The following is a 13,623-nucleotide window of genomic DNA, read 5'->3' as shown; positions in this document are numbered from 1 at the left end:
CATCCCTCCTTATATGTATATTTATTACGAAAATAGATTATACGGCATATTTCAAGGGGAAATAAACAGCGAAAATTAGCGAACAAGTGCACGTGAGGTGTTGTCAGGTGATAATTAGCCAATTCCAGGTGTATGGCACTCTCACTTACCTTATTTCTTTCTTGAATATATTATTTGGTATAAGAATAGGGCACAGGGCTTATTTCAATGGATGAAATCAGTGAAAAATTCCAGGGATGATTTACTTAGCATAGCACGGCTGGGCAGGCGAGAGGATAGGGTAATGGAGGGGGGGTAGGGAGGGGAGTCAAGAATGGGGAGAAATGGCTAAATTGTCAACAATGGATGGGAGTACAGATGAGATTAGGAGTGCTGACTAGTGTTGGACATTGGCAGTACTGATAGATGATACAAGCCACCACTTGGAAGCCTGGGTGAATTCAAAATAACACAGAGTCACAAAAGCGACGCCTCGCGGTATGATCCCTTGCTCCCAAGCGTCACGAAAGTGACGCCCCCGCAGTTAAGGGGTTAAGGTGCTGAAAGTGGATTAAGCTGGTGACGGTTTATATCCATGGGGTGGTTGGGGTTTATTGCTCACATAATGCCACTCAGGGATGAGTGAGGCTAGGCACTCTCATCTTAAATGTTAGGACCAATCTGCTTAGCCCCGAGCTCCTACGCCCCTCATGGGGCAACGTAGGATTGGATGATGGATGGATGGTAAAAGAAAAATATTACAGTACTACTATCATGATTTTCTGTAATGCATTATGTACATCCCCTCTAGTTCTGCTTTTACAGGCAACTTATTATCCCCTACAACTTCTCTGGTGGATGTTACATATGAATACAGCTGCTAAGTATTTACAATCACAATTGGGCATATAGAAGGTGGGGAACATGGCAAAAAAAACATTTCTCAGTTTACAGCAAGTGCAGTAATGTACTGGCAATTATCATTAGCTTGAATCAGAGGATAAAAGGATAAGGACCATGTTACAAAGACAATGGAAAATGATTCCTGCAGTAGGCTGGCTAGCCCTGCTACAAAACATGATTCAAAGTATGCTTAAACTGCGAGAATAAGACACAGATAGATATATGCTATCTCTAAAGTTCATGGACGCAAGCATTTTGAATACTGGAAGTTGTACTGTACAACGTTTACTCTTCAGTCCTTATTCCTGTATTCACTCACTGTCCCCCAACACTTTACTACTACTACATGCTTAATTACACTTCACTCTTTCTCTTCCTTTATTATCCTTACCTTTTCTTTGATTACTATTATCATTATTCTTAAGTGACTAAGGCCAATGCATGAAAGCATGCTGGGGCCTTTACAAATGATACGATTATCAATGTTTTTTCAACTTTGTAAAAGGCTTCCACACATGACATACTACTGGGATTTCCATACTATTAGGTGTCAGATTTAGGGATTTTTACTGTACACTGTACCTTTTTTGGTGGATTGTGTCTGTTGTACTCTTCTCCCCAAAGTTTTGCATCCATCTGAAAATATACAAAACAATGTTTTACTTCAAAGCCAAATAAACCCATCTACTTTTTTAAGGGATGGCATATACAATCACATACTACATCACTGTGATCCTTTGGTTATTGCACTCTTGGTTATTGTGGTTTTCATTATCACTGCTAGATGAAAATCTGTACTCCCACTGTTATCCCATATCTGAGCTGGTTTCTGCCAACAATCACGGTGCAAAATCTGTGGTTCTGATGGCTATGAGGGATTAAAAGATGAGTCCCTATTCATGTACAGGTCAACCCTGGTTTAACAATGGGATACGTAAACAACAACAACAACAACAACAACAACAACAACAACGTTAGGCGGGGTATCGTATATGGAGGTAGATTTAACAGGTAAAGTATAGAGATGCATTTTTGAGCCTTGGGATCCCCCTCCCCCCCAGCTATGTCCTAAAACCCACCCAAATGAGTCCAAAAATGAGTTTCTAGGTAACCTAACACCCAAATAGCTTTCAAACAAGCTAAACTAAGCCTAACAGCAGTTTACAACTCACCTAAACCCAATAATAAAATTTAAAAATCATCAAAAATGTCTGGAAAAAATCAAACTTAGTAAACTGTATCCCCAAATGACAATGTTCACCCCAACTATGACTAAAACACATTAATCTAAGTCTAAAAACTGTTTATAAATCAACCTACACACAAAATCTGAGTCTAAAATATCATCAAAATAAATTTAAAAAAAAATGTTATACCGGGGTTTGGCCATCGTTGGCAGGGTGGGGGTGGTATTTCTATCCCCATCGCCAATCCAGGGTATAGCATATAGGAGTATCGTATATCGGAATTTACCTGTAGTTAATCCCAGATGGTGGAGACCATAAACTCCCTACCCCAGCCTTTGAACACCTTACGTAGGCCTATCTCAGATTTCTATATTATACATGTTTCTTCCTTATTATGGCCATTTCATCATTTTCTATTACCTTAACACTGCCTATGTGTCTTTGATACTTACCATAACAGTATGCAAGACTGTAGAGGGTCTTAACTGTTGTAAAAGGGAAAATTTAGGTTTACAAGTGAGGTACCCAGTACCAGTTAGAATAAATCTCGTAAGATCTGGGCTTTTGTTATCGTGCAGTTTCATAATCACATACTTGACGCAATACCAGTTAGGTGCGATAACCAATGGATCACTGTACAAACAACCCCTGACAAAGTTCCTTAACTAATTTTAAGGATATACAGTCAGAGGAAAAAAGGAAACCTCAGGTATAATCACACCTTAACCTTTTGTTCTGATCAACAGATGAGACTACTGTATTTCCAATATGTTACTGAAGAATGATCAGGCTGCCAAATCCCTACACAAAAGGAGACCAAATACAATTTCTACTGCTTACTAAATACTGTATATATTTATTGCCCATTCCCTGATGCCAAAGTTCAAAACTGGCAGCGACAAAACATATCATCATCATCACCACTCATCACTACCCCCTTGGCTGCACAAAGTCTCATAAATATATTCACTCAGTTTTATACACTATATACTGTACAGTAATCTCCCCAATATCCGATGTAATATAGCCAAAGGCATGTCCGGAAAGTGGGATCGTCCGTATACTGGGCCCCTGCCTCTTGGACTGGTACTTATGGACCGTAACCCAGCCTAACTCAGAAAACCACTTACATAACTCCCTACTGGACATGCATAGCACCTATTTAAGACCCTATTCACACAAATAAGGGACAGAAAGCATGAAATAAATGAAAAGGAACCAGAGAATGAGGATTTAGAAGCGAGTATGGAAAATATTCAGCAATGTACAGGGTACTTAAAACATGTCCGTGGCTGTTGCGAAGATTAACCCGCCTCCTCTAAAGGCTCTGTCAGTGGTGAAAATGCTCTTGAAGCACGTACAATAATCCAGTGTTGTGCTGCACTTAATCCTTTTGCACTATGAGTTATAATTGTTTAACACTGCACATTCTGTTCTTACTTGTGCCATGCCAGTTTCAACTGCCAGTTTGCACTCTGCATTTAATCCTTTGGACTCTAAAATCTAATTTCTTAACACTGCACAACACTGTAAATTCCCATGTGGTCTAGTGGCAGGGTATTGCAGTTTATTCACTGTTTATTCACAAAAACGAGCACGTGCGGCATCCATTGCAGTGACGGTCTAGCCTGGATGGTCGTTAGGTGGTAACTGGGGAGGCCCGGGAGGGGAGGAAGAAAGAGGCCGTGCGTAAACACAGCTGTTCGGCGCTGCGCGCCAAGTTCAAATTACGGGTAAAAAAAAAAAAAAAAGGATTTTTTTTGTGTTTTGGGGCAATTTTGGGGTTCCGAAGGCCCAGGCCCAAAACATCCGGGCACTGGGGAGTCCGGATACTTGGTGTCCGGATATTAAAGAGGTTACTGTATATAGATACAGTAATCCCTTTAAGACCTGGATGCCCAAGACCCGGACACCCCAAGTCCTGGACATTTTGGGCTTGGGATCTGGGACACACACACACACACACACACACACACACACACACACACACACACACACACACACACACACACACACACACACACACACACACAAAACGTGTGTTCATTCCTACTCTAAATTGTCCTACTCTATGCATGTTCAGTAGGAAGTTATTTAGGTGGTTTTCAAAGTTAGGTTGGGTTGGGGTCTGTAAGTACCTGTCCAGGGGCATTCTTCCCAAGTCCCAGACGAGACCAAGTCCCGGACGTTGCTTGGGCTCTATTACATCGGATCTTGGAAGGATTACTGTACAGTCATCCCTTAATATTCGCAGTTTTAACATTCACGGTTTTGAATATCCGCGGATGGCTACAGAAAAAAAAAATTATCTCACTGAACTCTGCTGACTCTGTAACATTATCCCTGGCACAGTTCGTGGCTGTTTTAGTGCAGTATTGGCATTGTCCAGTGAATGAAATATACTGTAACACTCTTCCTTTTGGAGGGGGCTGGGATGGGCACAATTGTCAAAAGAGGCCATGCATGAGTACACTATTCATTATTTTCAACTTTTAGTGTTTTTGTATTAAATAAAGTAGTTGTTTAGTGTTCTTGTATTAAATAAAGTGGTTGTAAACAAGCACATAGGTTTTTTTGTTTGTTATATAAGGAAATGAGGGGTCCGGAGGCGTTTTTAAGGGGGGGCAGCAGATATCCGCAGATTTTTAACATTAGGGGGTGTCTCTGTTACCTAACCCCCATGAATGTTATGGGATGACTGTATATGATAATTTTAAGCATCATAACGAAGAGACATGCAATAACATGCATAAATAGCCATAAACTATATATCACTGTAAAGGTAATTTATTGTAGTTTTGCATGGTTCAATCCAGATTTATATATCTTTATTACTTTACACTTGGCAAGTATTTTTATACGACAAGGTATAAAATTTTGTTTTCTGCCTAACTTCAACTTGTCATTTTGACTTTTTAATTTCTTTGTTTTCCTTTTTTGAATATACCACGATAAAGCATTGCTATCCAGCTTTAAAATGACACCAAAACCAGCATTCTATCATGCAAAGTATAATTACATAGACCGACTGATGAAAAAGATATCTATGCCAATGTGCGGCTGAGAATCATACAAAATTGTGCAACTTTTTTTCCACTTTCCGGTGCAATAACATGCATAAATTGCCATAAACCATATATCAATGAAAAGGTAGTTTATTGTAGTTTTGCATGGTTCAAACCAGATTTATATAACTTTATTACTTTATTCTTGGCGAATACTTTTCTACGGCATAGTATAACATTTTTGGTTTCTGCCTAACTTCAACTTGTCATTTTGACTTTATAATTTCTTTGTTTTCCTTTTGAACACACAATGATAAAGTACAACTATTCAGCTTTAACCCGCTGCATCCCGGAGACGTGAATTCACGTCCTCACATGATGTGCACTCATATCCCGGAGGCGTGAATTAACGCGGCAACATTGCAAGGTCCCTAATTTGCACAATTTTCAATTTTCGCGAGTGATTTTTGGCACGTATACACAGGACACCTTCCTCTATTCCTCTACAAGATGCCAAGCAGGGACAATGCCTTACACCGCATAACCTCCCCCCCGCATGCCATTGTCTCGGCAATTCACCTGTTATCAGTGACCTGGCCAATAAAGACATTCAGGGCCAGAGTGATTCCCCAATCGATGACAATGTGGAGGACAAAGTTTACATAGCATTAGAGGAAGAAACAGTCAGAAATGATGATCAGGTAATGTGGGAAAAAAAAGGTCATGAATGGTGATGAGTTAGTGAGTGAAACAATGCTTATAATGCCTATATTACTGTTTGAAAACCAATATATTCTTGTACTACATATAATTCATACCAAGTAAATAAATAAATACTGTTTATGAGTGGATAAAATAGTTACCCTCCCATAGAACTCGTTTTCTTTGGTGCCAGCCTGTTAGAAAACCCAGTCAGGTAAGGAGGTACTCGTACCTAGATCGAGTATTTTAAACCTCAGGTGAGCGATTTCTCAATGAATTTTCGATGTTTCTCACCAAAAGCGGATGTTTGAGCCAAAAAAAAAAAAAAAAAAGTCCAAAAATGTCGGGACTGGGGCGTACCACTGCCCAGAAAACGTCGGGATGGGGCGGGTTAAAATGACACCATAACCAGCATTCTATCATGAAAAGTGTATTTGCACAGACCAATCAAAGAAAAATATCGTGGTGCGAAGATGCAGGTCAGCATGAGAACAGCCGACTTAGAATACGTGTAATCTGACCAAGGCTGAAACCTAATAGGGTTAACAATGTTTTGAGTGCCCTGCTGAAGAATAATGGATTAAGGACTGAGCCCAGATACACACCAACAATGACTGAAGACGAACTTAACTCTCCACTCATCCTCACAGATGTAGTTACCCCTTCATACAACTTCAACACCAACCTGATGGTTCACCCATTAGCAAACAGCTTTATCACGGCCAATTTTATACCATCCTTGAGAGTCTATCCACACCTTCTCCATATCCATGAACAGTATGGCTGTACATCCTTCTTTCTATTCTCTCAGGCATTTCTCTTGCAGGTAATAGACAATGATTAGCTATTGCAATAGTTACGTCTCTTCCTGGCATGAACCCAAACTGCATTTCATTTATACTTTCTCTTTCACCATGCTGTCAATGACTATTTTTATTCCAAGGATCCAAAAATTAATTAATCTAAAAAAAAGTCTATCTATCTATCTATCTACTGCCAGATGCCTTAATCCCCTAAGGGGTGGCCACAAACAAATCGCCTCCATGTTGCCCTGTCCCCTGCCATTTCACTGCCCTGCTCCTAGCTCACACCCCCTTCTATCACATACCTCTCCACTCCATCCCCCCATCTCATCCTTGGCCTTCCCCTTCCTCTCCCTCCTTCCACCTCACTCACATACACTCTCCTCGTCAGTTTCTCGCTCTCCATCCTCCCCACATGGCCAAACCACCTCAATGTATTTCTCCTAATGCTTCCTATCACATCCACATCCACACCACAATGCTCCTTCACTTCCTCATTTGTCAGTCTGTCACGTGATTCCACATGCTCCCCTTAAATAGACTAACTCATTTCCACTGTTCTCACCCTTGACTCATGTCCCTCCAACACGGTCCAAGCTTCACTTCCATATGTTGGAGTTGGTATCACAATACTGTACTGTTAAGAAGTAACTTTTTCATTTCCATGCTCACTTCCCTGTTTCTTATCACTGCTTTCAAAGAACCAGCAACCTATTTTCCTTGTACCCTTTCAAGCACTTCACCCTCTAAACTTCCATCCTTATTCATCACACTACCCAAGTACTTAAATGAACTCACATTTTCCACAGCCTCCTCATCCAACCTCACTGTACATTCAGTGAATTCGTTTCTCTCAAAGACCATAACTTTACTCTTCCCTACATTCACCTTTAGATTCCATTTCTTACACATTCTCCCAAACTCATTCACCAAGCCTTGCAACTCCCCTTCATCTTCCCTTGAATACACAGTATCATCTGCAAACAACAGTACAGGGAGTTTCCACACACTGCCCTCTCTCATTAGGCTACTCCAACATCCACTGCCCTACCTTGTATCTTTTTTGTAACCCCATGCACATACAGATTGAACAGCTATGGAGACATGACACATCCCTGCATCAATCCAACCTTCAAACTGAAAAATTCACACAGTTCACTATCCACACGCACTGCAGTCTTAGCACCCTCATACATACTCATCATGGCATTCAACAGCTTCCCATTTACTCCATATATTCTTAACACTTTCCACAATCCTTGTCTATCCACCCTGTCATATGCTTTCTCCAAATCCATGAAAGCCACATACAACTTAAATAATAGTGGTTAATTAAGGTGCTCCAATTGGACTGAGCCAGTGTGAGTTTATATCCAAGGGGTGGCTGGGGTTTATTGCTCACATAATGCCACTCAGGGATGAGTAAGGTTGGTCACTCTCCTCTTAAATGGCAGGACCAACTTGTCAAGCCCCGCACTCCTACGCTCCTCATGGGCAACATAGGATTGGATGATGGATGGATTGAAGTTTTTTCAACTGAGGGTCGAGACGGATAGTAACACAATACCCAGCTCAACGCCAAACGTTGAACCGATGGAGGGGTACTATAAATATCCTGCGTTTCACTTTACTTGGCGCAGGGCTTGCCTGAATTATGATGGATAATTGAGAGTTTACTGTATCGCAATGGTTAACTTTTGTTTCTCAAAAATACCAACTCATCATGCAATCACTAACATGTAGGTATGACCATCACCGGAAGAAACAGCAGAATGCTGCTGAAACTAACAGACTGCAGCAAAACGAGTTAGTAATAAAATAAGGCATTGTGGTAAGGATATGCATGTGATAGGATGCGTTAGGAGAAATACACTGAGGTGGTTTGGCCATGTGGAGAGGATGAAGGTAAGAGACTGACGAGGAGAGTGTATGTGAGTGAGGTGGAGGGGGAGGGCAAGGATGAGATGGAAGGATGGAGCGGAGAGGTATGGGAGAGGGGGTTGTCAGCTGGGAGCAGGGCAGTAAAATGGCGGGGGGTAGGGCAACATGGAGGCAATTTGCAGTAGTGATTGTTCCCTAGGCAGTCTGGCCAAACAGCCCCGAGTCCCTAAGGAAAGCCACGGCTGAGACCGGGCTTTCCCACAGAGCTCTCAAGGAGTGTATGTTGTGTTGTTGGCATAGATGATTGTGTGCAATGCAGTCTTTCATTATGTGCTTAACAGTATGGGGTGCTGTGTTACATCCTGGACAGGTATCAGCAACGGAGTCATCCAGCCTCTTCTGGTAACTTAAGAGGGCTAGATGATGCCCACATCTCAGCCTGGCCAGGTGGACCCTGTCCTCACAAGGGAGATAGGATTCAGAAGGGTGGATATCAGGAGGCCGTGCATGCAGCTGTGTGTTGTCTTTAAGTGACTGAATGGAGCGGCGAGTGATCAGAGTGTGGATATGCTTCTGGAAGCTGGTTTGAGGTGGGCGAGAGGGAAGGATGACAGTATCTGTGTATGATATCATGTGCTGGGTGTTGTTTTGATGTTCCTTGGTGTGTGGGGATGTGCTGCCATGTAGTGTAGTGGATGTTGTGGGTTTGTGGAGGCTGCAGCGAGAATTTGGGTGCCTCTCATGTCTAGGTGATCCTTGACTTTGAGGACTTTTGTTTCTTGATGTAGGTGGTCTGTGGGTGTAGTAGCTGTGCAGCCTGTGATTATTTTTAAGGCCTTGTTCTGTATGGTCTGTAGAATGTTGTAGTGTGTTTTAGTGAGGTTAGGAGCCAAAGCAGGGCTTGCATAATTCATCACTGAATGTATATATTGTTTGTATAATGTGATTGTGATTTCTTTGTTGTGTCCAAATGTTGTATGGGCAAGTGGCCTCAAGGCATTGAGTCCTAGTGTTATTTTATATTTAATGTCTGTGATGTGTTGTTTAAATGACAATGATGTATGTTACACCATGGAGTGTGTGTGTGTGTCGGGGGGGGAGTGTTGTTTCTGGTGAGGTGTGGAATGTGACTGTGTTCTGCTGTCCAGTTTGTGAGAAGGGTAACTGAAGATTTGGCTAGGGCTATTTTGAGCCTGTATGTCGTGAACCCTTTGTGTGGTGTGTTAAGGTAAGGTTGGAGGATGTGTGCAGCCGTATCTGCGTTTTGGTGTGTACATGTAAGTGTTATGTCATCTGCATAGGAAGCTATGTGTAGCCTATCTGTGGTGTGTGGGTATATCGTGCATGTATAGGTTTGAGAATGTAGGGGACAAAACAGTTTCTTGGGGGATGCCATTTGTGAAGTTTCTGATGTTCGAAGACTGACCAGCAAATGTTACGTGTGCACACCTGCCTGCTAAGTGGTTTGCCAGCCATCTTTTTGTGTTATTGTGCATGTCTGTGTTGAATATTTTGTTTGTGAGGTTGTGGCGGAGGATGGCATCAAAAGCTTTGCTAATGTCTAGTGTGGCTAGGAGTGTTCTGTGTGGTGGCCAAGCTGAATTCATGCCATCAAAAACTCTCTGTGTAAGGTCTGTAAGAAGAGTGTTTTTGGAGTGTAGTGGCCTAAAGCTATGTTGTGATCGGGCTAGGGGGGTGTGAGGTGTAACTAGTTGTAGTACCAGTTGTTCAGTGAATTTAGAGGGGGTACAGAGGAGTGTAATGGGGCAGTGTGAAGAAGGTAACATGGGGTCTTTGTTGGGTTTAGGGATAGTGATGATAATGCCATGCTTCCAGATGTTGGGTATTATGCTGTGTGAGTAGCTATAGTTTGATATGTTGGTGCGTGCTTGGATGCCTTGTGGTCCAACATGTTTAAGGTGAATGTTGTTTATGTTGTCTGGTCCACAGACAGATGAGTGCTTAAGGCTGCTAATGATGTGCTTCGTCTGGTTGTAAGTGAAAGGTGCATAGTCTGGGTCTGTGGGGAACTGTCTCCTGGGTCGGATGATACGTTGGTCGCCGCAATGGGGGTTTAGATGGTTGGCATGTGAAAAGTGATTGATGATAGTATTTGCTTGTTGTTTGTTTGAAGGTATGGTGTCTGTTGTTGGGATGGCAATGTGTGATTGTGTAGTGTTGCTTTTGGAGTGTGTGATGCTATTTAGTGTTTTGTAGAGTTTGCTGGTGTTCGTTTTGTGGTCATGTGTTTGGAGATAATTATTCCAGTTTAGTGTTTGCTGTTCTGATTTGTTTGTGGCCACCCCTTACGGGATTAAGGTGTCTGGCAATAGATAGATGATATTTTAAAGTCAGAGAATTTGTATTACAGAACACTAACCTGAAGTTTGACATCTTCAAAATAAATTTCTCTGGGGGTGCTGGTATCCATGTAGCGCTTTGCCACATAGTTATGTGCTCGTTTCCAGTCATCTTTTGAGAAATTGCTGAGCTTCTTCCTGCAATGTACAAAATTCTGTTACCATGCCCTCACTGGCAATACTAAAAAGCAAGCACTAATACTGAAAGGAAAATGTTTACAACTGTGTCTGAATTTAAGGTCAAGGCAGGGAAATTTTAAGTAAAGCTACTGTAGTTCAGGACTGCATTCTTATTTCATATACCAAACTGTACTGCTCAATTTTTCATGGTAAACTTACTTTGCTGAAGGCATCCAAAAATAACTACTCCCTAATATTTTCCCTCGAGCTCTTATGTCTGGGAACAGTTTACTACAGCTTAATAAAACAGTCTGGTGTTAGTCAAATAAAATACAGCAGATCCTCGCTATAACCGACCACAGTATAGGAGATATTAGATTTAACAGATGCCATGGAATCCACCATACTTTTGATAGATTATAATGAACAATGCCCATTAAATGGAGCACAATAGGTCACAATATACTGTTTCCTACCCTTTTTACTCCAACTCAACCTGAAATTGCCCTCTCCCCAATGCGATTCCTGAATTGTAATAAGACTTGTAATACTGTACATGTACCAACCATGAAGAAGTGCTATGACAAGGATGTGAAATACGCAGCAAAAAAGACAAAATCATAAGCCTGTAAAATGGGTACAGTTTACATTTTTTGTACCAGAATATACTACTGTGCATTTCAATCATGAGCTTGAAATCCCACCTCAAAGGGGGAGGGGGGGGCTCAGATATAATGCACTAATGGCTTTAATAGACCTTGGTTTCCCCAAATTACCCTGTTACAGCAAGAGTCTATTGGAAAATTTAAAAAAAAAATCAAACTCTACATTTCTAATCTCAATACTTCATGGACATAATTACCAATACTGAATAAAATTATCTGGCACTAGCCAGAATAACATAAAATGAACATACCCTAGATGATCAAGTTAAAAACAGATTCCATGCTTTATGTACTGGTGCTTACTGTCAAAACAAGCAATGCCTCTAATACAGAACAACATTCTGTTTAAATGCAAATAATTCATGTGGTATCCATTTTCATGGCAGGATAGCGGTCTGCAAAATACTGTACTCTTTATGTGGTACAAATTAACACAGTACAGGGTCTGACAACCAAATCAGTTCAAATTTAATAAAACTAGATATATGATTTTATAAGCAATCAAATGCAACAAGAACTACTGTACTCTTTTAATATCGATGATGGTATGAGATCTAGCACTGACCCTTTCCTGCACATCCTAACCACTTTGTAGTAAACAAATTGTGAACTATGTTGCTGTTGTTGATCAACCCCAATTTGTGTGGCCAAGCAGACCCATCAACCGCCAGAAGCAACCATCCCGTGCTGTGAACTGATGTTCCTTTGTGGGTGACAGCACCTCACCACAGTGAGGCATGGGTATTAGTGTGGAGGTTTGGTTTCTAGTTGAATGCTGCATTTGCATCTCCCCACCCAGATCACAGGTGCACCATGGCAAGCCCCACTTCACCCTATTACTTGGTTATATGGTTACCACCCTGCACAATAAATGGTTTCTTGGGTTACAGGAAACCATTAGGCTTGTCAATCAGTGCAGTGCCATCTGATGGGGAAAGGAAAGTCATAAAAGTGACAGGAAAGAAAAAAAGAAGCAGGAAGAAATGAGGGTAAACACAGAGAGAGGGAATGAGGAAGGGGAAAGAAGAAGTAGTCAAAAACTGTTAATTTACAGCCTTGAGAAAAACTCATCTAGTGATGGTTGTTAATAAGATACAGTACTGAACACATTAACCATTATAGTAATGCAGTAAAACGGCAAAGATTCATACATGCGGAAGCACTCTCTCATGGCCCCACGGTTGAAAGAGTGGTCCTCCATTTTGACCACCACTTCATCGGTCACCCAAGTCTTTCGCAAAGCATTATATCGGTGACGGCATGCCTTCTCCGTCTTGTAGGCATCCAAATGAAACTTTTTCCATGGGTCTGCAAGTTCTTTTACCTGAAAATCAACAAATTCATGTCTGACCCATTACCCAATAAAATTTTCCATATCCCCCAAACATTCTTTCTCTAACATATAATATTTTGATAAAGCCCACTGAACTACATTTTTGTACAGTACTGCACTTAGGTTAGGATGCCATATACAGCGTTTAAAAAAAAAAGAAAGAAAGCAAAAGGAAAATGATGGCTGTTGGTTGTCAGTGCTGATTATGAATATTCAGCTACACGTAATACTCTACTGTTAATCTGGTGTCATACAATACACACTATTCTATAACTGAATTTTTTTTTCCCCCTATCACAAGCAGACAGGCCCAAGGCTAGGCTACTCAGCTATGACATTTAATGCAAGGGTGACAATTACAAATGGAAGTACAGTTCAATCTGATATTTATGGTTGTGATAGGGCAGTGGCTAAGGCTACTGTCCACTAATCCAGAGGAACTGGGTTCAAATCTTCATGCAAGAGATCCTTCTCAACCTCAGATATACCCTGGGATTACCCAGTATGCCTGAGTACCTGCCAACTTAACAAGGGGGAGGAGAGGGGGGGGGCTACCTACCTCAATGATGCCTTCTGTCATAGGCTCTGTCCATGATGCCATAGCTAGGAGGAGGCAGCTGCTGCAATCACCTAGCATTACACTGGGCACTCATTCCTGAATGTGTACTGTTACATTACCCAAAAC

General features: G+C 41.4%; 1 protein-coding gene across 4 annotated transcripts in view; it reads right to left on the bottom strand.

The window, feature by feature from the left end:
• Window positions 1-13,623, bottom strand: part of LOC145404583 (eukaryotic elongation factor 2 kinase-like) — a 62,262-nt gene that overhangs the window by 27,787 nt on the left and 20,852 nt on the right. For all 4 annotated transcript variants that reach the window (XM_080276092.1, XM_080276096.1, XM_080276093.1 and 1 more), the window contains 3 exons: window positions 12,757-12,929; window positions 10,841-10,958; window positions 1,465-1,518 (listed from right to left, as the gene is read on the bottom strand). In XM_080276092.1, coding sequence (XP_080132218.1) covers window positions 1,465-1,518; window positions 10,841-10,958; window positions 12,757-12,929 — 345 coding nt within the window. The remainder of the gene's footprint in view (window positions 1-1,464; window positions 1,519-10,840; window positions 10,959-12,756; window positions 12,930-13,623) is intronic.

This window comes from Coenobita brevimanus, chromosome 64, assembly GCF_032717465.1.
Source record: "Coenobita brevimanus isolate Jiangsu-jjx chromosome 64, ASM3271746v2, whole genome shotgun sequence".
Lineage (NCBI taxonomy): Eukaryota > Metazoa > Arthropoda > Malacostraca > Decapoda > Coenobitidae > Coenobita > Coenobita brevimanus.
This window is presented reverse-complemented; position numbering and strand designations above follow the sequence as displayed.